Source organism: Canis lupus, chromosome 25 (assembly GCF_048164855.1).
Source record: "Canis lupus baileyi chromosome 25, mCanLup2.hap1, whole genome shotgun sequence".
Taxonomy (NCBI): domain Eukaryota; kingdom Metazoa; phylum Chordata; class Mammalia; order Carnivora; family Canidae; genus Canis; species Canis lupus.
In genome coordinates this window covers 4,807,055-4,831,255 of record NC_132862.1, presented here as the reverse complement: position 1 = coordinate 4,831,255, position 24,201 = coordinate 4,807,055, and the positions used below count along the sequence as shown (strand labels likewise).

The 24,201-nt window shown below is 57.3% G+C and overlaps 1 protein-coding gene across 2 annotated transcripts in view; it reads right to left on the bottom strand.

Moving 5' to 3' along the window:
* The window catches only part of FAIM2 (Fas apoptotic inhibitory molecule 2), a 33,173-nt gene that overhangs the window by 4,736 nt on the left and 4,236 nt on the right, over window positions 1-24,201 (bottom strand). Inside the window, exons 1-10 of one of the 2 annotated variants that reach the window (XM_072797998.1) lie at window positions 23,672-23,800; window positions 21,888-21,982; window positions 21,399-21,463; window positions 20,969-21,022; window positions 14,860-14,910; window positions 14,496-14,535; window positions 13,934-13,971; window positions 13,305-13,392; window positions 12,941-13,036; window positions 11,258-11,311 (exon numbers count right to left, since the gene is read on the bottom strand). In XM_072797998.1, coding sequence (XP_072654099.1) covers window positions 11,258-11,311; window positions 12,941-13,036; window positions 13,305-13,392; window positions 13,934-13,971; window positions 14,496-14,535; window positions 14,860-14,910; window positions 20,969-21,022; window positions 21,399-21,463; window positions 21,888-21,982; window positions 23,672-23,756 — 666 coding nt within the window. In that variant the 5' untranslated portion in view covers window positions 23,757-23,800. Of the gene's footprint in view, window positions 1-11,257; window positions 11,312-12,940; window positions 13,037-13,304; window positions 13,393-13,933; window positions 13,972-14,495; window positions 14,536-14,859; window positions 14,911-20,968; window positions 21,023-21,398; window positions 21,464-21,887; window positions 21,983-23,671; window positions 23,801-24,201 lie in introns of those variants that run through there. The other variant, XM_072797997.1, reaches the window with a different exon arrangement.

Genomic DNA, 24,201 nt, shown 5'->3' with positions numbered 1-24,201 from the left:
GACCTGCTGGCAGAGACAACACCGGGCCACGCCTGCCTTCCGGGGCTCACCGCTTCGTGGGGGAACACTTACCGATGATGACATTAAAACTTAGTAAATGCCATGATTAGGGCTGGCTAAGCAGGAGGAAGGTAGCCCAGGAGGGGTGACATTTTAGCTGGGACCTGAAGGATGAGTAAGAGTTTGCTAGACTGGAAAGGCCCAGGGAGGTGCAGGCCACAGTGTGAAGAGTGAGGAATTCAGTGTGGCCGCAGCAGTGAGGCAAGGGGTTGGAGGGGAAGGGACCGGAGCCCAGGGGCCCGAGGCTCCAGTAAGGAGCATCTCTGGCACGTGGGACCTCAAGGCATGACACCCTGGAAGGTGGGGAGGTGGGGGTATTTATGAACCCCGGCTTGAAAGTCAACCCGACGTGAACTGCAGCCTCAAGTCTGCTCCTCGCTAGCTCCGGGACCCCGGCTTAAGGCAGTCTCCCTGAGCCTGAGTCCCCATCCGTACGAGGGAGATGGCTGTGCTTGCCTCCTGACGTTGCAAGAATGAGGACGTGCGCAGAGCGCCTGGCCTGGTGCCCGACACGTGGTAAGAACCGAATGACCACTGGCCGCTGATGTGGGTTTACAGTTATTTTCTGCAGGAGGAGAGGAACCCCCTTGAGAACGTGTCATATGCTGCTGCCGAGACCCAGGTGTCCCCGGCGGCCCGTCGAGGAGGCGGATATGTTACTAGGGGACGCTATGTGGCCTCAACAGAAGGAAAGGAGGGTCCCAGCCGGGGCTGAGGGGCCCTGTGCAGAGCGTGTCAGGCTCCCTGCGCTCGGCAGCAGGACGGGAAGGGTGCCTGAGAGCACGGCACTGCGTGCTGGTTCGTATCTCGGGAGTCCTCACCCGGCTGTCCTCAGTGTGCTCATCTATAAAATGGGACAGTCCTAACGACCACGCGGTGCTGCGGTTTTGAGGGCAAACACATGACAGTGCGTGCGGCGTCACCCACCATCACCTTCAGTGTGGTGTCGCTTCTTGCCGCTCTGCTCCTGCTGATTTCGGTTTGGATTCCCACTAAGTTCTCCCTCTCCGGAGAGAAGGAGCAAGGAGGGGCAGCGACCTGAGAGCTGCAGGCTGCTTAGCGGTCATGCTGCCAGCAGAAGTTAATAAATTGCTGATCTGGCTTATCAATCAGTGGCTTGCTTCGTTGATTTCTCAGAGCCCGGTCACCCCTGGCTGAGCTAATGAAATTGAATCTCTCGACCTAGAAGGCTTGGACCTGACCAAGTCTAGGGGTCCTCCAAGGAGCACCCAGCCAGGAGGCCTCCTAGAGCAGCCAGCAGGCTTTGCTCTTGCAGGAAAGAGAAGGAGATGATTTCTGCCCCTGCCCTTGGCCTGTGGCCAGGGATGCTTATCGACGTGGTGCGGCCTGGGAAAGCCTGCCCCGGATTTCAATTCCACTGCCTGGTACCACCCATCACCGCAGCCCCACGCCTGCGAGTCAGCAGAAGGCTTTTCATTCATTTAGTCCCAGCGGTATTTCTTGAGCACCTACTATGTTCCGGGGAGCTTGCCTTCAAACAGCTGGCGGTCTAATGAAAGCAGGTTATCAGGGACTACATTATGAGCACGCACTCACGGCATTAGAAAGTAACCCGATAATCTTGGGTTATGGGAGCATTGTTAACTAACGTCTTGGTTGAAAGCAGCTGTCTTGGTCATAGTTGACATCTGGGCAGCAAAGATCTTAGTTGAAGGCTAATGGCTGGGTTAACGGCTCACACCTGAAAGGACACAGGCAGTGGGGTTGGTAGCCAGCTGAACAGGAGACCTGCAGGAGGAGGGCGCGGGACGGCGAGAAGCAGAGGGGGATTAGGAGGCTACCAACTCACATCTGAGTGGCCCTTTCACACAGTAATCCTTCATCTCATCTCACCTCATAGGGGCTGGGTATCATTATCGCTATTTCACGTATGAGGAAAGGAGTCTCTGAGCAAGCGAGTGGCTTGCTGATGGTCATTTCTCTGGAACCAGACAGATCATCTGTCTCCTATTTTGATCAAGAAGTAGGTAGAGTGGGCTTGCAGGGGCAGGAGGCGTGCACGTAGGGCAGAGGCACCAAAGGTAAACTTTCCTTGTCCACTCTGTTGGCCAGGCTGAGCCTGGTTAAGGGCCCCCGGCCACATGGTTGGCCCGACCCTGCCATGTCCAGGACCCAGGCTAATGTCTGTTGTCCTCCCAGAGGTGAGGCTGAGAGGCACTGGGGGAGCCATGCATGGAGAGGCCAGCTCAGAGCCATCAATAAATAGGCACTGAATACAAAAAGCTGGGGTTACAATGTGTTGAATCAGCACCAAAAAAAAAAAAAACCCACAAAAAACAACAACAAAAAACACATGGACCGTGTCCATCCTACAGAAATGCCAGCGTGAGTGTGCAGAGCAGCATACCCAAGGCCACTCACAGCAGTGCGGGTTCTAACAATGAAGTCCTGAAAACCCCAAATGCTCAATGAGGGGATGCTTAAATAACCTGTGGGCAGCAGTACTGAGGCAGAAACATCGCTGAAACATGCTATTATGAGAAAAAGAACAAGCTGCAGAAAAATCTACATCATAAAATCCCATTTTTATAGCAACGACAAAAAAAAAAAAAAAAACCCACACACGAACCTATGTCACAAAAGCCTATATAGCAAATACCTATAAAATGCATATAGAAAGGTCTGGAAGGAGAGACAATTGACCACAGCACTCACTACGGAGGGAGGTGCGAAGGACATGCAAATGACATTTGCTTTATCTGTATTATGTAAGATTTAAAAAACTGAAATATATGAATCAATGTATTCGTATATTATTTAATTAGAAAACTTTAAAGGAAGGATTAAAATAACTCACACAAAAAGAGTTGGTGAATCTTTTCATTGAATCCTCACATAAACCTCTAGGACACGTGTTCCATTGTCACGTGCATCGTGAAGCTGAGTTTGGGGCACACAGAGTGTGCGTGCCCACTTCACCCAGCCAAGAGGACAGACTTCAAATCTCATTCTCCTTCCACCACATGACACTGCTTTGGGGCATGTGTGTGTGTGTGTGTGTAGAAGGCTGGAAGAGATGGGAAGAGAGGCCCAAACCGAGCTCAAGGCCAAGAGCCCTGCAGGCTTCCTGGGGGTGGGGTGGGGGGGATCTCAAACACCGCTTTCGGGCCTAGAGCGGGAGCCTGGGCTTGGGGGACTCTATAGGAAGAGGCTGCCAGCCTTAAGATGCAGGACGTGTGAGGGAGTAGGGATGCGGAGGAGAGGCGACGAGTGGAGACCTGGGGTCCACTGTTGCCCGGTGCCAATCGAAGACAGTCGCCTTCACTGGCCTGAATGTCCCAAGTTTCAATGGCACAGCAGCCCTGAGTTCTGGGAAGCACCTCCAGGCGGCCCCTGGAGGAGCAGGGTCTGGGCGGCACGTGAGCCAGAAAGCCTGCCCCAGGGGGAAGGGGAGCCACGTATGAAAGTGTGTGAAACAGCCCACGTGTGGTCCCCTGAGGACGGGCACGGGCGTAATACAGTGCTTAAGAACACTCGGACTGGGGGGATGCCTGGGTGGCTCAGTGGTTGAGCATCTGCCTTCGGCTCAGGGCGTGACCCCGGGTCCCGGGATCGAGTCCCACATCAGGCTCCCTGCATGGAGCCTGCTTCTCCCTCCGCCTATGTCTCTGCCTGCCTCTTTCTCTGTGTCTCTCATGAATAAATAAAATAAAATCTTAAAAAAAAAAAAAAGAACACTCGGGCTGGGAAGTCCTGCAGACCTGGGTTCAAATCTTACAACCGACTACTGCTAACAGGTGATCTTATTGATTAATGATGTGCCAGGCACTTTCTAAGTGCTTTGCATATATTAATTCACTTGCAAGTCACAACGATCTAACAAGGTGGGTGCTATTAGTATCTGCATGTTAGAGATAAGGAGACGGAAGCACCGAGAGGTTACATGATTTTATCAGTCCACGCAGCTGGAACGTGGCAGAGAATGGATGTGAACCCAAGTACTCTGCTCCAAACTTTGGTGCTCTGCGTTACAAGGTTAGCATTTACAATAAGGGCGAAAGCTACCTTGGTAGTCGAGAAAGGACCGAGTTCCTGGTGCCAGGCTGTTCTCAGTTGTCCTTTCGTATCGTATCTCATTCTTACCGCAGCTTTGCGGAAAGATCCACATCAGCCCATTTGAAAGATGAAGCAACCGAGGCACAGAGAAGTAACTTGCCCAAGGTCACAGGGGTGGGAGGATGAGCTAGCCCTTGAAAATTGTTTGGGTAGAGCGCATGTGGCCACCGGAGAGCTCCCTGCTGGGGTGACAGCAGGAGGGGGGCCTTGGGACAGCACCTCCTGGCTCTGCTCTGGGTGCGAGGCCGGGGACTCCTCCCTTCCCCGGCCTGGGAGGGAGCTGCGCCTCGGCCCTGCTCCCTGCGGGAACTCGGAGCCGCCCCTGGGGGCTGGGAGGGGGCTTCTCTCACCTTCCCGGGTCCAGGTGTTCTGGGTGAAGGGCCAGCTGTGAGCAGGGCGTTGGTTGCGGAGGATTAGCGCCTGAGGAAGTGAAACTGGGGAGAGTCCTGGGAGGGGGCCCTCTAGTGTGCTTTCCCCCTGAGGGAGCCGTCACCCGGCACCCCCCACCCCCAGCTGCACTCCACTTCTGGGGGGCTCAGAGGAGGCTCGGGCGGGGCGTTGGGGCTGGTTTGGTGGCCGGAGGCTGGGAGGCTGGGAGGCTGGGAGGCCGAACAGAGAGGCTCTTTCAGGCTCGTGTCAAAAACCGAGGCAAGAGCCTGGAGCTCCTGAACGAAATGCACGAAGTCTACAGTAAAATCACGCCCCGCCTCGGGTTTGTGTAGCCGCGTCTGCTTTTCAAAGCGTCTACTCGGGAGGAAGCCTGGGCCCTGACTAGAAAAGCAAGAGGGGGCGGGGGGACAAACAGGGGTCTCCGTCCAGAGTCCTCCGGACGCCGCGGGGCTGGCCTAGGCCAGTCACGGGGACACAGGGAACAGACTGTCCGTGGGGCTGGATGGAAGTAACTGCGAGAGGCCTGTTCTGCGGCGGAGAGCCTCTCTGGGTCCCGCCGTGGACAGAGTCCATCTGGGGACCCCTCTGGCCTCTATTTTCCCTGTCAAATGGACAAGGAGGTCAAGTTGAAAGAATGCTGGGCTGAGAGCTACGGAATGGGGCCTCCGTCCAGCTTTGGCAGCTCACCCCGTGTGCCTGCGGGTGTGCGACACGTGCGCGGTGTGCGGGGTGTCTGGGGGGTGGTTATGTGGGAGGATATGCGGGCGGGCGCGTGCTCTCCCGAGGCCTCGGCGCAAGTAGGTCCACGCCAGCTCCGAGGACCCGGAGTCTCGGCCAGGGGCTCGGGACCGAGGGCTCGTGCGTCTCACCCAAGGTCGGGGGCAACACCCGGGGTTGCAGGCCCAGCACCTCTCCAAACCAAGCATCTTCCTACCTAAGCTTCAACCATCCAAACACCATCAGGCCTGAAGCATCCCGTACTGACCCGCACGCCTTCGTCCCGCCGCCCTGTCGCGGACTCTGGGACTGTGCAGCGGCCTCCTAACTGGTCTCTCTGCTCTGGCCTAGCCACACAGCTTCTTGGTAACCTTCCTTAAAACACAGGGACTGTGATGTTTTCTGAGGTCCCCAAACTGGCCAGGCTGGACAGGGGAAAGCTCTGTTCCTATTGGGCTTGTCACCTGATTTCTAAAGTCCTACTTTCTTCTCTAAGTCTCCTGGCTTGGCGTCCCGATTTAGGTGGCTGGGAGACCTTAGCGTCCCAAAGAAAGACGGGCTCTGAGGTAGAGCCACATAAGCACAGAGGCTCAGCCACGGTGGGGAATCTGCTGGCCAAGTCCTTGGCCCGACCTGCTCTCTCCGTCTCCCCTGCCTCGACCGTCCTGCTCTATCCCAGTCCCTGCATGTTGCCCCATCATTCCATTCAGCCAAGTCTTCATGCTCCCCGGCCTGACCTTCCATGAGTTTCTACAGGAAAGCACCCAAGGAGAGGGCACGAGAGGGGTGAGGAGGCTGAGGCCACCGTGAGGTCCCTGTGGGCTGACTCACCCGCTTCTACTGACATTTGGGTCCGGTGCGCAGCGGGGGGTATGAGATAGGGGTGAGGCAGAAAATCCAAAGCCTCCTGAGAATGTGCCAAGGCTAGACAGGTGAGGCCTAGGAGGGGCCAGTTCCTCGAGGCTGGACCTCAGCCCTAAGAGGCCTAGGCTCCCCCCACCCCAGCTTAGCCTTGTCCAGCTGGGGGCCCCGCCCTCACAGATGACGGAGACTATCAGGGAGGGGCTAGGGTCTCTAGGAAAGGAAACCATTAGATTCTAACAGCCCTTCCAAGGCCCAGGTTGGGAAGACTGGGGGGGGGTGGCTCCTCACTGGGGGTCTGGGACCTCCTCTGATGCTTCTCCCCTGTTTCACACATCCTCCAGGCCGCAGCTGGGCAGGGATGCTCTGGGCGCTGTCTTGTCACTCTAGCTGCAATGCTGGGAGGGCCTGTCATAGTGCCGAGAATTCTCCGAAGGCTGGGGTGGGAGAGGCCTGGGGGGGTGGGGTGCAGATGAAGAGGCTAGGGGACCGCAGCTCCCATAGGACAGAAATGACCCAGGAAGCAGGGTCAAACTGAGGACGTTCAGAGTTGGGTTAATGGAAAGGCCCAGAGATACCTCTTTCAGGGCTGGGCCTCTGATGGTCTCTGTCCCCCTGAAACTCAAAGGTGGGAGGAGAATGAATCCAGCCCCCTGCCCAGCTCTTTCCTGCCCCAGGGGGCCCAGGGGACCTGTGGCATGTCTTCCCTCCTGGTGACCCCGGTGAACAAGGGCAGGGGATGGAGCTGGGGGTTCATACTGTGCTCCTGACCATTGTTTACATAATCTGCAGGAGGAGCCAGGGCCTGTCAGTGTGTCCTCTCCTAATGAGACATTAACTGGTAATGAGGCGCTGTGGTTCCTCCTCCCCTGTGACTCACTGTGCAACTGAGGCTGTCTTTGCGCTGCTCTGACCAGCACCTCAGCCCGCCCTGGCCCCTTGGCCGTGCCTCTCAGGCATCCCTCCATCCCATAAACATCAAGGGGGTGCCTACTGGGTGCCGGGGACTATGTCAGATCCTGGGGCTGCAGCGAAGAGGGAGCCAGATCCCAAATCCCTGCCAATCAAGGAACTTACATCCTGCTGCAGGGGGACAATCAACAAATCACAAAAATATAATAGTATGTCAGAGGATGAGAAGTGCCATGGCGAGGAACAAAGCAGGGAAGAGGAGTAGGGAGCGTGTGAGTGTGTGCACGTGTGGGCGTGTGTGCATGCTCAGTCACATAGGATTGTAAGTGAAGTGAACACTCGAAGGCGGGGACACACAGAGGGCTGTGAGTGGGTCCGAGGGGACAGGTGGCTCAGCTGCAGCTGCAGATGTGCTGGGCTGGAGTGAGCCCGGCGGTCACGGGCAGCAAGGAGGCCCACCTACATGGCTGGGGCAGGGTTGCAGGCTGGGGGGGGAGGCGGGGCAGGCATGGGAGGAGATGAGGTCAGTGGGGGGCCTGCAGGCCTGGGTGGTGCCCTGGAGGCCAAGCAGGGGCATGATCTGACCCCACTCACACTTAACAGAGTCACCCTAGCTGCTGCACTGAGCGCTGGCTGTGGGGCCGCACCTGGGGGAGGCCACAACAGCAATTCGGGACACGGGCTGGGGAGTAGCCATGCAGGTGGAGACAAGTGGTCAGATTCTGGCTGGAAGGTGGAGCCAACAGAACTTGCTGGGGGCCAGACGTGGGTGTGAAGAGAGCGGAGGAGTGGAGGCTGTCAGCAGGGCGTTTGGCCTGAGCAGCTGGAAGGATGGAGCTGCCATTTACACAGAAGGGGGAGCTACGGGAGAGGCAGGGGTTCAGGGAGAGAGCAGCTGCTCAGTTTTGTATATAATCGGTTTGGGGCGCTTCACAGGTTTCCAAATGAGGGGTGTTGAGTTGGCAACTGGAGATTCTAGTCTGGAATTCTGGGCTGGAGGTCAGTTTTAGGGCCATCAGGATTAAAGATGGTATCCGAAGCCTTGAGACAGTCTGAGATCCCTTAGGGAGTGAGCGGAGAGAGAGAGGAGCTGATGGCCCTACGGCATTCCGTGTGAGCAGGGGGGTGAGAGGAATACAGGCCAGCTGGTGGCCAACATGCCGGGAAGAAGATGCTTCTGGATGGAGGAATGAGCAACTGTATCAAAGAGGCTGAGGCTGGCAAGGGGAGGGCTGGGAGATGACCTCTGGGTTTAGTAACTGGGAGCCTGTCGCTGACTCTGGTGAGAGCATTAAGAGAGTTTAGAGAATTGGAGAAGGATTGGGAGGAGATGAAAAGGAAATACACGTACCCCCGCTTTTCAAAAATTCAAGCTATACCATTTCATTTTTACGAATGACCTGCAGTAGTACCTGCTTTCCCTAACCTGAAGAAATCCAATGCGGATTTTCACTTTTATAAAAACACCAACGTAGCATTCAGCATTTGCTTTGCAGTGAGCTGTTACAGAGGCACCGTGCACCGCCAAGCAACGAGTGGCCCCCCCCAAGCTCCTTGCCTGGGAACAATATCCAGCATCTCGGCCTCGAACCGCTACAGCTTTGAGCTGTGTCTGCAAGCTCCTGTGTTTTATCTCTATTTATTTTGTGCATAAGGTCAGCAAAACATGTCCTAACGTAGCAGAAAAACCTGAGAGGTTATTTTTCGGGTCTGGGACTCTCAAAATCTCTTCCACATAAATTAATGGTAATTGCTGCTTCACTTTAAGCCATTTCCAGCTTATGAAAGGTTTCATAGGAACGGTCTACTTTCAGGGGAGCCTGTAGTCAGTATAGATTCCCTTATTAGAGCTTTTTGCTCTAACTGGGGGTGCTAGAAGGAGATGTGGGTCAAGGCTGGTGTGTGTGTGTGTGTGTGTGTGTGTGTGTGTGTGTGTGTGTGTGTGTTTCCAGATGGGAGAAATTATAGCCTGTTTCCATGCTGGTAGGAGTAATCCAGAGGGCAGAGCTGGTGGGGGCGGGAGCAGAGGGATTCCTGGGGAGAACTTTCCAGCTTCTTCCCAACTCCAAGCTTGGAGTTGTCTTCTTTGAGGGGGACCCCAGGGGTGCTGGAAATGATACCAGCCTGGGCACAGTACACCGGGGTCCTGTCCTAAATCTGCCCCTTACTGGCAGTGGGACTCTGTGCCAGCCCTCAACACCCCAGGGCTCCAGATGTGGAAAGCAGGTCCTATAACATCAGCACTGCCTCCCACCCTGGGTTGTGGTGGAGATCCAACGAGATCATAGGTGTGAAAGTGTTTTGTAAAATGTAAAGGGTGGAACAGATGGTTGGGATTATTTTTATTATTCTAATAACACAAAGGATTATTAAACAAATTTAAGGGATTACTGTTCATCCAGCCCTACTTGTAGGTACGGCCTTCCCGCTTAGCTGACATACTAGCCGTGACCTGATCCACACGATGCCAAGTAAACTTCCCAACCCTCCACTGATGCTCACCTACCTCTCACTCTGCCCTGCATATGGACTCCTCTTCTTCCGTTTGTCCCTGGCAAATGCTGCCCACTGAGGCCTCCCAGCGTGACCCTGTTTCTTCCCTCCTGGCCCTAGTCCCTACCCCATCCCCTTCACGGCAATTCGCTTTAAGTAGCTCCTGCCTGAGGGAAAGAGCGTTGGTGCAGGAGCCAAGAGAAGTTAGTGCTATATGGTGACTGACCTTCCCGCTTTGCCCAGGATTTAGGGCTTCCCTCAAGAAGTGGGACTTTCAGTGCTCAAATGGGGAAAGTTCTGGGTGAACAGGGAGAGACTGGTCAACCTAGTCTTGACCACGGCCACGCTTAGTTGATATGCCCTTATCTTGGCAGGAAATGAGACAAGTCATCTAACTTTTTTCTGGTCCAGCTTTCTCATCTCTAGGGGAAGAAGGGCTTGGAGTTTCACTAGATCCCTTTTCAGTCCCTTCCAGACTCAAGTTCCAAGCCTGAAGGTCATCTTTACTCATTCTGCCAATATTTTACTGAATGCCATGATGTGCCATGCACTGTGCTCCTCCCGTTGACCGTGGCACCCTGGACACAGAGCCTAGCACCTCACACATAGTAGATGCTCAACAAAGACCTGTGGAAATGAATGATGCATCTACCACCACCACCCATTCCTAATCCGCACCCCCCAAAACATCTGCTCATAGTTCCGGTCTTCCATGTCTTCCCCAGGCTGTCACCCACAAGCCGGTGGAACCTGTGAATAAGCCTAGAACTCGGGCCAGACTGAGTTGAGCCAAACATTCCAGTGAGGGACAGGAGGGTCAGGTCACCGCTCCTGCTGGCGGTGGATGTTCACCTTGTAGGCTCCCTGAGAAGATGTCACCAAGATGAGCTTGCCCACCTGTGTGGGGCCTGGGGCACCATCACATTCAGGTGCTTGGAGCCCATCTGAGCAAAGGGCCTGCGGTGGGCTGCTCCAGGCAGACGTCTGCCCCTGGCTTCTTCCTGTCTCCCGGGCACCTACTTCCAGCCACCCTTTGCCACTCCCCATGTGGCCTCATGCCCAGAGCGGGGCTCTGGAGCCAGGCCATCCGGGTGTCCGGTCTGGCCCTCCACTTCCTAGGATGCCGCGTGAACTTGGGCAAGTCATTTAGTCTCTGAGCTTCAGGTTCCTCATCTGAATCTGACAACTATAGAACCTATTTTATAGAGTTACGGTGAGGATTAAATGCACATGGAGAGCTTGCTGGGGACGGGGTAGGGGGGTGCGGGGAAGGGGAGTGCTCAGTAAATATTAGCTATTACGGTTATCACCACCGTGGTCATCAACGCTCTCAGTTCGGTGAGAACAACCAAGAACAAGCTTGAGCTAAGTGCATCTCTCACACTTGGAATCTCCCTGACTCCAAGAAGCCTTCCCGGATTACCCCTAAGAGAGCAATGACTAACTTAGTCCCCGCGGCCAGGGCACCCTCATTCTCCCACCCTCACAAGCAGCACGGGCCCTCCCCACGAGCTAGGGCCGCCTCTCCTCAGCTCTGTCTAAAGGCCTCATCCCGTTGTTACGAACTTCCTCCTCCCCTGCCCAGAGAAGCCCTGAATGCGGCACTGAGCCCTGACCGCCCACGGGAGCTTCCTGGGGTGTCAGGGAGGAGGACTATGAGGAAGACAGGGACAGTGGAGGGACCTGGGGAGGTGATCAGAGGCCGAGAAGGCGGGGGGGGGAGGGATCTCCAGGGAGCCACACTCACCAACGTAAACACGCCTGCTCCCAGCACGGCATACACTGCATGGAGCCAGGGCACCTGTGGGGCAGGCAGGAAAGGAGTCAGGGTGGCAGGGGTGAAGGGGCAGGGAGGTCCTGCTTTGTCCAGAGGCCAGTGAATACAGCAAGACCTCCCTAGTGGATTCCGTCTCTCACAGCACCCCCATGCCTCCCCCGCAGTCCCTAAGAAGCCCCAGGTCAGAGAGGGGTCCTCGATTCTCCGTGTGCTCAGGGGGGGTCTGGGGAGCCCCAGGATGACAGTGATTGTGGAGGGACTGGCAGGGGAGTTCCCAGTCCATTGGTACTTGTGCCCTGCACGCACCATCCCAGGCTCAGGCTGGATGAGGGAGACTCATCCAGTTGGACCCCTGTCACCCTCGGCCTGAGCCTGGCTTCGGGCTGCTACCTCCCTGCTGTGCGAACCCATCCCTGTCCTGTGTGGGGTCTGTGTGTTCCTCTGTGGGGGGACTGCCCAGCTTTGCTTGAAGCAGCAGGGGGCTCAGATGTGTGTGTGTGTGGGGGGAGGTGGTCCTCTGGAGTCCGTGCCGGCTGCAGGGGGTTGCTGACAGAGACTGGCACAGCGCCCTGCCCAACCCTGGCTCCCCCAGGTCTCAGGGCACCCAGGTGGGTGTGGAAAACCTTCAAGTTTCAGTCATGCACCCTCCACACGGCCTACCCCCAGAAGATTCTTGGAAACACAAGCACCCTATTAGCCCGACCTGAGTCAATAAAGGGTTCTTTGAAGCTCTGAGGCCCCTTCCTGTAACCGTGCCCCCATCCTAGATACACAGAGGGCCCCCAGACCAGCTCCGGCCCCTCCCTTCGTCAACAGGATCCTGGGAAGTGCCAAGGAAATGCTAGAACCAATCCTGATGTCCTGGACTTGCAGCCAATACCCTGGGGGCCTGGCCAGGCAGGATGGGGAAGGGGAAGGGGGGGAGAAGAATCCTGCTCCTAGGCGGGCAGTGGGGAGATCATGCACCAAAGGTGGCTAAGAGGAGCCTTGGGTGGGGGCTGGGGCGGTATAATGACTGAGCCCTTAGCAGGGGTCTAATAGCTTCACCCCTTGGGTTCCCAGGGATGCCCTCAAGCCGCCCCTTCTCCATCTGCAGCAGCCTGCCTGCCTCAGTCACCAGTGAGCCCTGTGCAGTCCTAGTTGGATTTCCCAGGGCCAACCGGACAGCTGAGATGTGGCTGGCCCCACTGACACTCTAACGGGGTGGGGGTAGGCTCAGAGCCCCACTGCCCCACCTGCCAGCCTGGCCAGCAGGATTCTGTCTCTGGCCTTGGCTGATCCCTCAAGAGCTCCAGGGGACCGGGCTCGGAGGCCCTATGGAGCTCCTGTGCTCCCTCCCCTGCCCAGGGTTTAAATGTGCTGTGCTCTCCCCCTCAGGCTCACCTCACCCCCTCAAGGGGAGGATGAGAAAGGTGAAGCCGGATGTGGCTCATGGTGCAAGCAGGTGCCCAGGCCTGCCAAGAAAAGCCTCCCTGTTTGTTTGCTTATACTGCCAACAAGCCCAGGGCAGGTGCCAGGAGGGTTGGACAGGATGGCAGGCTGTAGGCCTTTGGCTCTGGGCCTTCCCTGGAGGGTGTGGGAGGAAAGGGCACCCTTGGGCAAGGTGGGCTCTCCCTCCCTCCCCGGGGTCCCACCGGGAGACCCGGGACTCACATATTGGAAGGGCAGGAGGATGGCCAGGATGAGTCCGCTGAAGAAAAGAGTCATGAGCAGCACGAAGATCACACCCTGGCAGGACGTGAAGTCAAACTGCAGGGAAGGGATAGGCGTCAGCTGTTGGGCCCGCACGGAACGGCCTGCCATTCCTGGGGCCCCAACCCGGCAGCGTGCTGGCAAGAAGGCTGGGGCCTATGCAGCAGGCCGCTGTCTCATGCTCCCCCCTAGAAGCCAGCATTCCTCCTCCAGGTGGCCTCCCCAGACCCTTCTCACCCTCTTTACCTCTCCATAGCCGGGGACCCAAGATTGGAGCCCCCCCCACAACCATCCCATGGACCTGCCCATGAGCCCCAGAGCTGACCTTGGTCTGGAAGCTAAAGACGGTGACTGAGAGGCAGACGAGGGCCGTGATGCCCAGGCACAGCAGCACAGACGTGGTGTTGTAGTAGCTGCAGGACGCAGGGCCAGGGGCTCGGCTTCAGGCCGGGCTTCTGGTCTCCCCGGCCCTCCTCCCAGGCCCACCCTCCTGCCAGGCCCTGATCTCTAGACCTCTGGTCCCCACGCTCTCCCTTCCCAGGGTCCTACCCCCTCTCTCTGCTTTCCCAACCTCTTCCCTGGGTCCTGCCCTCCCCAGCATGCTTCGACTCAAACTCCTGTTGGAAGGATCCTGAAGAGGTGGGAGTGGAGGGTGGGGAGGGCTTTGTGCTGCTGCCGGGAGGTGGCTTACAGGAAATGGGGTCTGACCCAGTCCGAGGTCTTTCAAGCTACAGCTTGAGAGAGGTCACCTTGGTCCCCTCATTCCCCACCGCCACCCCGCTGAGCTGGCCACATCCTGCTGTCACTGCTGAGTGTGCAAGACAAGGGATCTGGGCCAATGTTCCCGCCTGCCTGAACCCCCTCCCCATCTGAACGCTCTCTGAAGGGACACTGTTCAGGGGCAGCTCCCCTCAGGGTGTGGCCCGTCCCCCCCCACCTTTCTGTCCCCTTTACCTGGACAACATCCCAGTGAGGTAGGCCATGGACAGGGTCTGGAAGGAGAAGCAGGATGAGGGAACGCTCCAGAACTCGGTCTCTGGGGGCCCAGGCACCTTCAAGGCCCGGCCTGGGCTTCCACCCCTGCACACCCCTTAACTCTGCATGTGCCTCACCCCCACACACATTCACTTCCACAACTCAGGCCTGGTGAGGAGCGTCCCCGACGGGCCGGCGCTAGCTGTCTCCTCCTTTCTTTTGCAGCCCTGCTCTCTCTTCACTTTCTACTCTACTCTTCATTAGCCATGGCTCTAGGATGCCTCATTCGAACCTCTTCAAAACAACATCACCAAGGAAAGAGACAGTGGATGGTGCCGGGGGAAGGGGAAACTAAGCCCATTTGCAAAGGGAAGGTAGGACATCTTTGCAGCAGAAGTGGGATGAAAATACTCCTGCCTCCACCAGTGAGCTCACATTGCACATGCCCAGCCCAGGCTTCTTGGCCCTCGAAGCCCACCCTCCTTCCGCCTCCCACCGTCCCCACGCAGCATCTGTCCCCAGGCACCCCTAGATCACTTACGAAAATGGTCAGGAGAATCAGGTTCCAGGGGAAATGCCTCCTGTAAGGCAAGCCACTGAGTTCAGAGGGGAAGGGGGGTGCCGACAGCCACAGGCTGGGTCACTGCAGCGGGGCGGGGGTCTCCCCATCCCCACTCCTCGGAGCCCCTTCCCTCAGCCACATCCCCGTATATCCCCATCAGCAGATCCACGTCACCCTGCTGCTGCCTCAGAGGCAGCAAGGAAGGGGCGGGAGGGCAGGCTGGATGGAGCCCAGGGGATAGAGCCCTCTCAGGTGCACAGCGCGCCGCGGCAGGCAGCCTGGGGCCCGATCCTTCAAGATCCTGCTCACGTTCCCACAAGGTGCTCCTCAAGCCATCACGTACCTAGGTCCAGAGCAGCAGGCCAGGGTCAGATAGGTCGCAAAGAATACAGCGCTATACAAGGAGACAGACGACGGGCAGGTCAGCTGTGCCCCCGAGCCCCTCGGTCCCACTCATTCTGCTCCCTGCCACCCCCGCCCACAGGTGCCGGGCACTATGATGGGTCGGGGTGGGAGGAGGGCGTTTAGGACAGTCATCCTAGAAGCCCGCAATGGGCAGGCCGCTGGTCCGATTCCAAGACAGGAACGGGACTCGGACGAGCCTGCTTCTGGAGGTACCGAGTCCTGGATGCCACGGGACAGCTGGCTGCCCGTCCCAAGGTGGCCTCCCCGACACTCCCGATACTTCGCCCAGGAACTTTGCCCACGGTGTCCTCTGTGTGCCAAGCAGAGCGCTAAGTGCTTTATGAATAAGGATTGAAGGGCTCCTCGCACCTTCTTCTCCAGAGAGCCAGCTCTGACCACCGGCCCACGCCGCCCCGCAGCCCCTCCCACCCTTCTCACTACCTGTAATGCCCCTGCCACTCGCTCTTGGTCTACCCTACCGGCCTGCCAGCGAGTCAGGGGAAGGTCCTCATCTGCCCCGCCAGCCCCTGGCATGAGCAGAAAGTACCTGTGGTGCGGATTTCTGGATCACGGCCATGTCCAGGGGATGGTGGGCAAGGAGCTCAGGTGCCCTCAGCAACAGGGGCAGAGGATCGAGGGTTGTCTAGACAGTAGTGGAGGTGAAGGCCAGTCCAGGAGGTGGAAGACTGGGCTGAGGACCCAAGGGACCTGCTCTTGGGTGCCCAATGAGATTGGTGCCACCACCAATGCACGGTCTCTAGCCGCCAGTGGGCCCTCAGCACGACGCCTGCCATCCTTGCCCCTCGGTTTGTCACCTGTCCCCCACAGCAGCAATTCCAACCATCCTTCCCGGCTGCCTCATTCCTGCACGGTCTGGCCTGATGCATCCCAGAAAGATCTGAGATGATGCGGGGCTCCCTCGGCTCCCCGCCTGCTCCCTGCAAGTCTCGTATCATGCATCTATGTGGCCCTCCTCCTGCCTTCCATCCCAGGCCCATCTCCCCAGCCTGGGCTGTGGGCCCACACACTCAACTGCCTCGCCCTCTCTAGCTCCAACAGCTCACCCCTTCTGCTGGCGCCTCTCCTCCCATACAACCCTCCTCAGCTGTGTTCCATCTTCAGCCAATGTCCTCCCTGGTTCCAGCTACGCCCCTTTATCCACCCTCACAGACAAGCTTCTTGAAAAAGTTATCTCCCTGGAGCGCCTGAGGGGCTCAGTGGTTGAGCAACTGCCTTTGGCTCAGGTCGTGATCCCTGGGTCCTGGGTTCAAATTCTGCATCGGGGTCCCCATGGGAGCCCGCCTCTCCTTCTGCCTATGTCTCAGCCTCTCTCTGTGTCTCTCATGAATAAATAAAATCTTTAAGAAAAAGAAAAATTTATCTCCCCTCACTGTCTCCTTCTCCATCTCCGCATTACTCCTCAACCCCACAAATCCCAACCCAGCCCCACGTAATGAGAGCTGGCTTTGCCACATCCCTGTGACCTTGATGAGCCCAAGTGACACTAGTCAGTCCCTGTCTTACCTGACTTTTCAACATCTGCTCACTCCCATTGTTCCCCTCGTTCCACAATGACACACTTGTGGGTCCCCTCCTACCTCCCTGGCCACTCCTTCCCAGTCTCCTTGCCGAGCATCTAAATATGCCCTGTTCCTTTGAGATCGGGTCCCATCCGACTGGCTTGCTCCTCCACGGGACTCCCTCTAGCAGGCAGATGCTCATGGCTCCCACACCCTTGATTCTGATCTAGATGTTTCCTCTCGGCCTCAGACCTGAATAGGCAACTGCCAACTCGGCAGAGATGGCCATTCAGAAACGTGCCAAACCCAACAGGTCAGGAGCGAACTCGCCCTCCTCCCTGCCCCTGCTCCTGCGTCTCCTACTGCGAGGACGTCATGCGCATCCAAGTCGCCCAACCAGAGAGCTCAGCATCCTCCACTCTCACCGGCCTCACCCGATTAATCACCTGGGCCTGCCGATCCTCCTACCCAGGCAGCTCTCGATCCTCCTACCCAGGCAGCTCTCGGATCTGTCACCTTGTCTCCATGCCCAATACCACCCTTTTAGGTGGGGCCACCTCTCTCTCTATCTGGTCCTGCTGCCTCCAGCCCTACCTCCCACCCTCCGAGTGACAGATCCGACCATGGGACTCCCTTGTTTAAAATTCCCAAAGACCTGGGTGAGGCCCTGCTAGATCTGCCCTACGTACCTCCCCCTCCCCTCTGCGCCCTTATAACGTGCCTGCCGCACTCTGCTCCTGCTGGAAAGGACCAACTGGCAGGGATGCCCAAGGCCGGGATTAGAGGGGCTGCCTCGTGCACCATGGACATTCTTCAACTGAGGCCAGCACCCACACACCCGACGGGCTTGATCATCTGAACCCCCACCTAGATGTAGCATCCGGAGTGACCTAGTCATTTTACATTCCTACCATTTGCCCAGGGCCTGGCAATGGTTAGGTGACCTTTAAATACTTCTGGATGAGGGACACCTGGTTGGCTCAGTGGTTGAGCGTCTGCCTTTGGCTCAGGTCATGATCCCAGGGTTCTGGGATCGAGTCCCGCATCAGGCTCCCTGCAGGGAGCCCGCTTCTCCCGCTGCCTATGTCTCTGCCTCTCTCTAAATAAATAAATAAATAAAATAAATAAATAAATAAATAAACAAACAAACAAATAAATAAAAAAATCTAAAAAAAAATACTTCTGGATGAAATGCAAAAGCATAGGGGATTTAGGGGTGGAGAAAAGCCTACTGGATTTGGCAAATAGGACCTCTCCGTCTTCACCTTCTCCTATAAGTATCAGTGGCTCTCAAGTGATGTGGAACAATTGTCATGGTGATTGAGGGGTTCTTAGTGCCAGGGACCGGCGAGGGACAGGAGAATCATCCTGCCCCAGATGAGAAACAGTCCAGGATCCCCTCTCTTCTGGTCTCACTTGAGTCATTGGTCAGTCACTGAGGCAATATTGATAATAATAATACCCTTGTCTATGTGCATCCTGGGTGTGAATCCCATCTCCCTGTGGGACTGGGAGCTGCCAAAGCAGAAGGGCCGGGTCTCCTTTCCTCTCTGGCCCAGAGCTCCTTGTGGGTTGAGGGGGGTCGGAGGGAGGGCAGAGGGGCATCACCTGGGGGTTACGATGTAGCTTTGGAACCTGCCAAAGCTCGTATTCTTAGCGCAGCTCTGCCACTATTGTGTGACCTTGAGCAAGTTACTTAATTGCAGAGCCTTGTTGCCTCCTTTGTAAAACAGGAATCCTGGTACCAATTCAAGAGGCTATAGCAGGACTGGCTGAGAGCATAGCAGTGAGCACAGGGCCCCGCACAGGGTGAGGACCCGGGAACAGGAGTCGTTACAATTAGAAACCCGCCTCCTGGAGAGGCTCTGCTCCACCTCTTCCATCTCTGGTCTCCCAGTCTCCTCCTCTGCCCGGGGCCCCCTCACCCCCCCCCCCATTGCCAGGGCTCAGAGGGAGCAATCAGACAATACGGCAAGAGCCCACTAAGGGAGATGGCTGGGGCCCTGCGAAGGCAGTGAGCGGAGCGGGGTGCTGGAAGGCCGCCACCCCAGGGGCCAGAGAATGAGTCACAGAAGGGAAAGAAAGACTAACTTGCATGTCGGAGCCGGGGCCCCAGGGCCTGGGCTGGAGCCATGGTCTGTTTACAGAGTGTCAGAACAGGGGAGTGAGGCGCAGGTGGGGGCCGGCGTCCAAACCCAACGTCCCCCCTCCGAGTGTCCCGCTCTAGGGCCAATCCCGGGCCAGCAGGGAGGCAGCCGAGCACTCAGGGGAAGTGCTCTTAGGAAGAGCCCTACAATGCTGCTTAGGAAGCAATGACTTCCCGCTGAGCCTCACTCCCTCATCAGTAGAATGGGGATAACCACAGCATCCGCCTTCTAGGGTTGTTATGAGGATCAAATGACAAATTCCTATGAAGCACTTAGCACAGGGCCTCACACATACAGAAAGAGCGGTTTTATTCTTACTGCTGTTAAGGGCTTGGTATGTTGTAGGAGGTGAGACCCACTAGGCCTCAGACCCAGAAGCAGATTCCAGGCGCAAAGTGGATAGAGTTGAGGGGTGGGGAGGGGGGGGAGGGCAGGGCAGAGCCACCGGCTGGCTTTCTGGAGAAAAGCCTAGCATCTCGGTGGTGGAGTTCCCAAGTACCTCCAAGGCTTTGAGACACCCCATCCAAAGCAGACGGTCCATGCCCACTCCCAACTTCTCTCCACCCCCATCCCCACCCACCCCTGAGCCGGGGAGAGCATCTCTGCTCTTTTTCTAGAGGGCTGCTAAATCTCTTCATTCCCAGGCCAGATTCTCATGCCCACCCTCAGCAGGGTGGACTCTGTCCCCACTTCGTAGCCTGCTCATTTCCGGCTGCGTCCCTGCCACCGTCTGCTCAGGACGTGCAGTCCTGCGGACCCTCCCCACAGAAGGCCTGGTGAAGGGCCTGGGGACTCCGTTCCCGAGTCCTCAGGGCACCCGGGTGTGCCAGGAGGTGCTGACGTGCTGGGAGCCATGCCAACCTGCCATGTGGGCTGGCTCGGGTGGCAGTCCCTGGGGCCTCATTAGCTTTATACACAGAGCCTCCCAGTTCCCCCAGTTGTACGCCTCCCTGTCTGGGCTGCAGACAGGCTCTCTGTCCTATGCCCTAAGCAAGGCTCTGGGTGAGAAGGTCTCCTCCCCTGGGACTCCCAACCTGACTGAGCCACCCGTCCGTTCCTCTGCTCAGGAGCCACAGAGGCCAGGATGAGCCTCCTTCCCGTCTGCTTCTGGTTGTCTGGTGTTAATCAAGGCCAGCTTTAGAACTGTTCTGGGCTTGGGGCGGCCCAGAAGGCTTTGGGCTGAGCCAACATCTCCACCGGATCCCCACCCAGGAGCAGGCGTAGGACAGCTGTAGTGTGCAAGCTCCTTGCCAGCCATTCAGAGCTTCCACCCCATAAGCCTCCACTGCTCTCTGAGATGTCTCAGATTCCCCTACATGGAGGCTTCTAGTCTCCTGCCAGTCTCATCCCTTATGTACCGAATATGCCATGTGCAGACCCCTCCTGTGCTTTTGCTTGAGCCACTCCGGTCTCCACTGAGGCGCTCCCTCCAAAGCAGACTGAGGGCTTGGGTGTCTCGGCCTCACGCCCTCCTGCCTCCTCTCCTCTGAGTGCTGCTCGAGCCCACGCAGCCTGGTACCACTCACTCACTACCTTCCCCTACAGAGGCTTTTGACCCAGCAACCCCAGTACCCAGTACAGGGCCGAGCTCACCGTGGGTGCTGAAGAGGACTTAGGTGCGAGTGAATCTGCCCTGAGCCCAGGATAGTTCTACCGTAGAATTATCCAGGTTGACCCTTAATTGCCCAGATAAGAGGGTCAAGAATCACCTACACCGTCAAACTTCTCCCCTTAAGTCCCCTGCCAATGTTCCTTACAGAGTATAGGACAAGCGGGTGAGCCAAGCGGCTTGAGAAGAAGGGAATCTGCCAAGCAGAGTGATTAAGAACACAAGCCTCAACCTGCATCCTGGGTTTGAATCCCAGCTCAGCCACGGACTAGCTGTGTGACCTTGGGCAAATGACTCAACCTCTCTGAACCTTAGTTTTCTGAGGTAATCATACCCAGTTGACTTGAGGACCGAATGCAATACTGTGCATCCAGCACACAGAACAAGGCCCAGCCCTCATTAGGCACCCTGTAAGTGGTAGCTATTATGATTAATAATCCATAAGCATTAATAACAATGCTAATAAGAGTAGCAACATCATCATTAGTGTGGATCAAGGTGTTCCAGCTCCCCTTCCCCTCAGGGCTAAGGTCTGGGTCTCTAGCCAGGGCCCCAGCCCCACCCTCTCCTCGTCGTGCGAGCACCAGAACCTGTGCCTGTCGTCCCTCCCCCTTGGAGCTAAACACCACAAGGGCCCCCCAGGCCATGCTCTTGTGAGGACGATCTTCCTTTAGAGGAGAGAAAGTCCATGGGCTTGGAATCTGTCAGCAGAGACGTCCCACCTCGTGCCACAGAGGGTTCTCTGGCAAGGGAGGCCTGGGGTATACTCACTAGGACGCCCAGTACCATCCTGGGTTAGCCTGCACGTAGTCCTTAACGGGGTCACTGCAGAGAAAGGAGGGCGAGAGAATCAGAATTTACCCTGTCTCCATTTCCACATCTGCGCCTGCCCCCACGAGAAGAAAGTGGGGAGGCACCCCCAGTGGCAGAGGGAGCCCCAGCCCCAGTCCCGGGCTGGGCCGAGGCTGGGATGTGGAGGTGCCTGGCTGTGGGGCTGGAAGATCTGAGAGGAATGACTGCTTCCCAGGCACCTGTCGCCCCGGAAGGCACTAGCTCCTCCCCCGGTGGACGGAGGACTCCTCCGTGGGCACTACCTGAAGTTCTTCCCCAGCACAAGGGCATCCGTTGCCCCAACATTCCCGGAGAGTGGGGCCTCGCCACAGCCGCCCCCGGAAGGTGCCGGGCCACACTGCCAACTCACCAGAAGGTAAAGAGAGCCACGACACCCAAGGTCACCAGCAGCTGGATCAGCAGGATTGTATAGACCTAGGGGTGGGAGGGAGTTCTTTTCAGCTTGGGGAGCCCCACTTGAGGCCGGGGAGACTTGGGCCCCCAGTGAGGCTCAGCTTCCCAGCAACCCATGTCCTCTCTAGAACCTGCATCCCGTGCCCTCCACTCTCCCTCTCAGGGGTCACTGGAACGGACCCAGGACAAGGTGGAAGAAGGGCAAAGATGCTCCAGAGCCACCCCCACAGGACAAGGGGCCCCACGCATCTACAGAGAGGATGAGACACAGTTTCGGCGTAGCAGGGGCCCGCGGGGTGAAGCCCAAGGATGCACCTCCCAGCAGGTGCTGTCTCCAGGGGTGGCCTCTGCAGACCCCTGCAGACTGAGGGATGGGCCAGGGTCTCCTCAAGGGACTCCCCCAACCTAACCCACCAGTCCTGGAGAGTTGGGGGGAGGCGGTTACCTTTCTGATGAAGACTCGGCGAACTTTCTGATCGTCCCAACTGAAGGTGGTGAAGAGCTCATGGTCTCCGGTGGGGAAGCCATTCTCGTAACTGTCTGGATGGACATGGGGAGGGCCATGAGGGCTCCCACACATATATACGCTGCCCCCGACGGCCACCTGCTCGAAGCTGACTTTGGTCAAAGTGGCTCTCTGGACCCGGCGAGCCTGTCTCTCTAGCCCCGTTCCAAACCTCCCACCGCACCCCATCCCATCCCCAGATCTCTCCCCACCTGCTTCTCCTGTCTGAGTCCTGAGAATAAACTGTCACCTCCCCTCCCCCTCCTGCACGCAGGTTGGGGCTCCCAGGGGGCCAAGGCCTGCCTATGAGCGACCCTCTCCTCTAGCGTTCCTCACTCCTCCCTGGACGTGCTGGCTCCCTTGTGGCTAAGAACCAGAGAGGGACAGCAACTCTCCCAGGGCCACCCTGCACATCCAGGGCTGGAGGTCCTACCCCCGCTTGCCCTGAGACCTTTGGGGTGAGACCTGGGGACCAGGTGGGAAGGAAGCACCTGCTGGCACTCCAGCTGGGAATCAAGGCAGGGGGAAGCCTGGAGGGGGCAGTAAAGCCAAGACAGGGCAAGGAGGGGATGAAGTTTGGGGGTCAGCTCTCAGAACTCAGAACCCAGATGTCAGGCCTTTGGAAGAGCATGGGATCCACAGCCAAACAGTCTTCTTCCTCTAAGACTGACCAGCGGTGTGACCTTGAGCCAGTCACCAGCATCTCCGGGTCTCTTCTATGACACGGGTCAGTTGACACTCTGGTTGACACCAGTTGACACACGGGGACAAAACTAGATGGAAGTGAAAGCCTATGGCCCTGGGCCTGGTGGGGACCATGCTGCCCTCTCCTCTGCACCCGTCAGCTGGGCCATTTCCGAGGCCTCTGCTCTGTTCTCCTCCACTGTCATTTCGATTCCAGGGGCCCTTCCTGCCATTCGTCCAGGGTCTTACCCCCCACGGCAAAAGCGTCAGTGTTGGTCTTTCAAAGCTGACCCTGCGTCAAGCTCTCTGATGGCTCCCCACTGCCTTTTGCTCACGTTCAGGTCCCCTACCAAAGCCACCACAGCCTCCCCTGAGCGCTCAGCCCCGGTGCACATTCCTCTCTCCTACTTTTCTCCAGCCTGGCTCTATTTTTTTTTTTCTTGCCTCTGGGCCTCCACATGTCATATTCTTTCAACCCGAACACTCATTTCGCTGCCTCTTCACCAGGCTGACTCTCGTCGTCCTTCAGGACTCAGCGTGGCTACCCCTTTGTCCAGGCAGTCTTCCCTGACTGCCAGGTGGGTTCGGCAAGCCGCCTAGGCCTCTGTCACCGCATCTCCACTGTGTGGTACTCGTCTGCCTACTTGTCTCTACAGTCAGGTCCGGGAGGGCAAGTCTTGCAAATCAGCATGTCCCTAGGAATTTAGCTGAGTGCTGGACACAGCGCGTGGCACGCCCTTAGAAATGTTTGTCATATGTTGACTGAAAGGAGCTTCCTTCCTGCCCCGACGGTTCCCTGGAAACCCTTTCTTAAGGCAGCTGGTCTGGGCAACCTGGAAATGGAAACGGAGGAAGGGGGCGAGGGGAAGCTCGCTGCAAACCTGGGGCCTGGAGGCCCTCCCTTTAATCCTTCACTTCTCTTTCATGTTCTGTCTACACCCCCTGCCCAGGCCTGAATGGCCAGGCCACAGAGAAGAGGAGAGAGAAAGCCTTCCCGTGTGTATCCGGGGCAGTGAGAAGGGCTCCCACAAACGCCAGACCTTCATTGGCCCTCCAGTAGGTCACAGTGGGGTAGGTTTGCCTGGCTCTGGACTGAGGGGGTTTGTGGTAAGGGGTGCGGACCATGGTGGCCACTCCTGGTGAGTAGAGGCTCTGTCGGAGGCATTGTTCTTGACATGCCTTCTAGAATTCTGCTGGGGAGGGTGGGAGTTGATACGATGGGACTGGGTGGGTGGGTGGGTCGGAAGGGGCTGCTGAGGGAGGCCGCAGGGGCCGAGGAAGGTTTGAGAGGGGGCCCTTCCTTACAGCTTGTAAGGAGCTGCATGTTCCCAGCCCTGAGGCAAAGCTCTCACAAGCTGCTCAACCCAACAGGGGCTCCCACTGGCTGTGAGTCTTGGTCTGCAAGGAGCTGGAGTTCCCCTGGGTGAGTCTGCCTATGAATTCCGCCCCGCCACGAGGGGCACGAAGGCTGGCACCCACACACCTTCCCCACCTCATATCCTCCTGTCCCCAGCAAAGGCTTGGAGAAGGGAAGAGAGACAGGGAAAGTGAGGGTGAAGTGATCCTCAGA